We start from the raw sequence: 2,720 nt of genomic DNA, 5'->3' as shown, positions 1-2,720 counted from the left end.
GTGCTCTCGTGTGTGCTGCTGAGACGCACGTACTCCTGTGGAGACGGTTTCAGCAGGCTTCTTGGAACTATGTTCCGCGCTGCCACGTATGTAATAGACTGCCACGCAAGCGGTAAGTACGGCAGCGAGACCTCCAGCGACATAGAGATATGCACTGAACTTGTGAGGACTTGCGACAAGTTCCTGACCCTCTTGTGAAGTACTTGCTGAGGTACTTGAATTCTTACTTGTCTCGACCTGAGCAGGTACTTGCTTCAACTTGGCCTTGTTCTTACGGTTCCATTCAGCAAGTCTCTTGCCAGCAGCAACACGACCCTCATTCTTCTTGGTTATGACTTGGTTAGATTGTGTTTGTTCTTCACTCATTTATCTTGTAAGTCGTGAGACGTACAAAAATCACTTCTGGTGTCAGGATTACCCAACCGCGTGAGTCACCGTAAATGCTGCACCAATCTGTGTACCGTGCTCTTGTTATGCCTATTCCCCTTTGATTACACGATCAATAATTTCACGACAAATCTGGGCATAACCATGAAACTTCGAAAGACTGTTCCCCATCTTCTTCTTGCTGTTCGTGCTCTTGCTTTTCATCTATCTTGGACTTCACGAAGAGCTGAGTGTGATTAATGGTATGAGCAGCAACCAATAGTGGCGCTAGAAATTTTCCAAAGGCGTGGTAGACGAGGATCCCCAAATCTGCCATGGAGTCCTTGATAATCGGATCTTCCTCGATGTCCTTTTTCAGACCCTCCGCACTATCGAGTTGAACAACATTACCTACGGCCTTCGCGTACATGCTAATCACATGTGAAGATAGTGCCTTGGCGGTCTTTTCTCCCTTCTCGTGAATTTCACGTTGAACATAGTCGGCGTACGCTTTTTCGATTGCCTCCTCAGGAGCTTTGTCGATAAATCCTTCAGTACATTTCTTCGGCAAGAGATGCTGTTTGCCTTTGCGTATAGCTTCTTTCAAAGCTTGACGTTTGTCGATAGGTTTTTCTTTGGGTTGAAAGGCTTCCGCAGGTGTGTCTACAACATCAAATATAGCTGTAATCTCGCTCATCTTTATTAGAAGCCTTCTATAGCGCAAAAAGCAGAGCATGATCAAGACGTACGGAAGAATTATTGCTATAGTGAGGCTTATGTCGTTCATCATTTTTATTTTTTATAAATTTTTAAAGCCGCGAGACTCAAAACATCCATGGTTTAACATGGTCGGGATGCCACACCCTGGCGAGCAATTCTTGCTTGCAAACTAATCCAGGACTGCTTCCATGTGCAAAGGTGAACCCACCTTGAGCTTGAAGTCGCTTGTCATCATCAAAACTCAGCGCAATTTTGTTCAGCTTTTCGGTGAAAATCTCGTGTTTTCGACTGGTAAATCTCAGTTGCGTGCGATACAAATTTTGACAGGTCTGCAGGCTGTTCAAATAGTCTGCGAACGTGATCTGTTTCTTGACGACACACTTTTTTGTACCTTTTGCCTTCTTTTCCACGTATCCTTCGAGTGTCTTGTACGCATACATTTTTGACCTCAATGCAATAAATTCGATCATGATTTTGCCACCAAGTACATCCTTCATTAAGCACAATTTTTTCTTGTTTTTGCCAATAGGCAAGGGACGTTTGTCTTCGGGACTGTAATTCGATGTGTCAAACCTTGATTCAACGTCACCTGCGATATCTTTATAGACATCGTCTGTTTTGATGTGGTAGACGAAACTATCTGTGTCCATGTAGCAAAGCTCTGCGCCTGCACCAAACTTCGGCTTGATGTAGTCATAGTGAAACTCATACATCGTGAGTTTGCTCAAGTCCAAGATGGAGAGGCCGAGGTAGACAGGTTTGTTCATGACGACCTTCACTTTGTTCATTTCCATTGCCACAAATTTCTTGTCAAATCTTGATGTGCTGTGATAGTTTGGAGCTGATGCGAGCTTCTTGCGCCTCCATTCCGTTGTCACCAGTTTGATGTCACGGTGCTTGCGAACGTTCTCCATGGTCTTGCCAAACACGCTATTATTCATCAGCTTAAAAAAGTCTTTCTCAAAGTCATTTTTGGCATCCTTTCGCAGCTTTGTGTTCATGTCAATGTAGGGCTTCAGCCAAGCACTTTGCTTGAACTCAATGACTCGGTGCACCTTGGTGAGAACCAATCCATGCTGCAGTGCCTGCTGCAATTTGCGAATGTCAACTTTTCACAGTCGTTGTTCAGACGCATCTTTTCAGGCAAGAATGGAAGGTCGTTGTGGAGTTTGTGCAGCTTTTTCGGGTAGTGGACATCCACTTTAAGAAAATAGCCATCATCTCCATTTTTATAATTTTCTATAAAAGCTTGAGTAAAATTTTCGAGGTCTTCACGCCACTTAAAGCCGTGTGTTGGCAGCTTTTCTGACATGGCACCTCCGTACAGATTGTTGGCATCGATGTACAGCAGATACGAGATCAACAGGTTGACATCAAACAATCCCCCCATGTACGGATTGTTTGCCTTAGCATGGCGCTTGATTGCTTGGCAAATACCACCTCTGAGCCCCTTTTCAACCATCAGTAGCATGTCGATGTCTGTGAGAAGCTCGAGCACTTGACCAGTCACTTTAAGAGCTGCTTTCCATGCGAGGCCTGGAGCAGTGTAAAAATACGCTGGATCAAGCTCGTAGATGTTTTGACAAGTGTCTCGAAAATTTTCAAAAACGTCTGCTAAAAGAAGCGTGTCGCTC

General features: G+C 44.5%; 1 protein-coding gene across 1 annotated transcript; it reads right to left on the bottom strand.

The window, feature by feature from the left end:
* Positions 1-1,190: 1,190 nt before the first annotated feature.
* Positions 1,191-2,087, bottom strand: LOC130625184 (uncharacterized). The gene has a single exon (XM_057440250.1). The coding sequence runs from the start codon at positions 2,085-2,087 to the stop codon at positions 1,191-1,193; it is 897 nt and encodes a 298-aa protein (XP_057296233.1).
* Positions 2,088-2,720: the final 633 nt, after the last annotated feature.

The sequence above is a fragment of the Hydractinia symbiolongicarpus genome, chromosome 14 (genome assembly GCF_029227915.1).
Source record: "Hydractinia symbiolongicarpus strain clone_291-10 chromosome 14, HSymV2.1, whole genome shotgun sequence".
In the NCBI taxonomy this organism is placed as follows: Eukaryota; Metazoa; Cnidaria; class Hydrozoa; order Anthoathecata; family Hydractiniidae; genus Hydractinia; species Hydractinia symbiolongicarpus.
This window is presented reverse-complemented; position numbering and strand designations above follow the sequence as displayed.

Excerpts from the sequence above, each read along its gene's own strand:
- LOC130625184 (XM_057440250.1), bottom strand. The coding sequence starts at position 2,087 with ATGAACACAAAGCTGCGAAAGGATGCCAAAAATGACTTTGAGAAAGAC.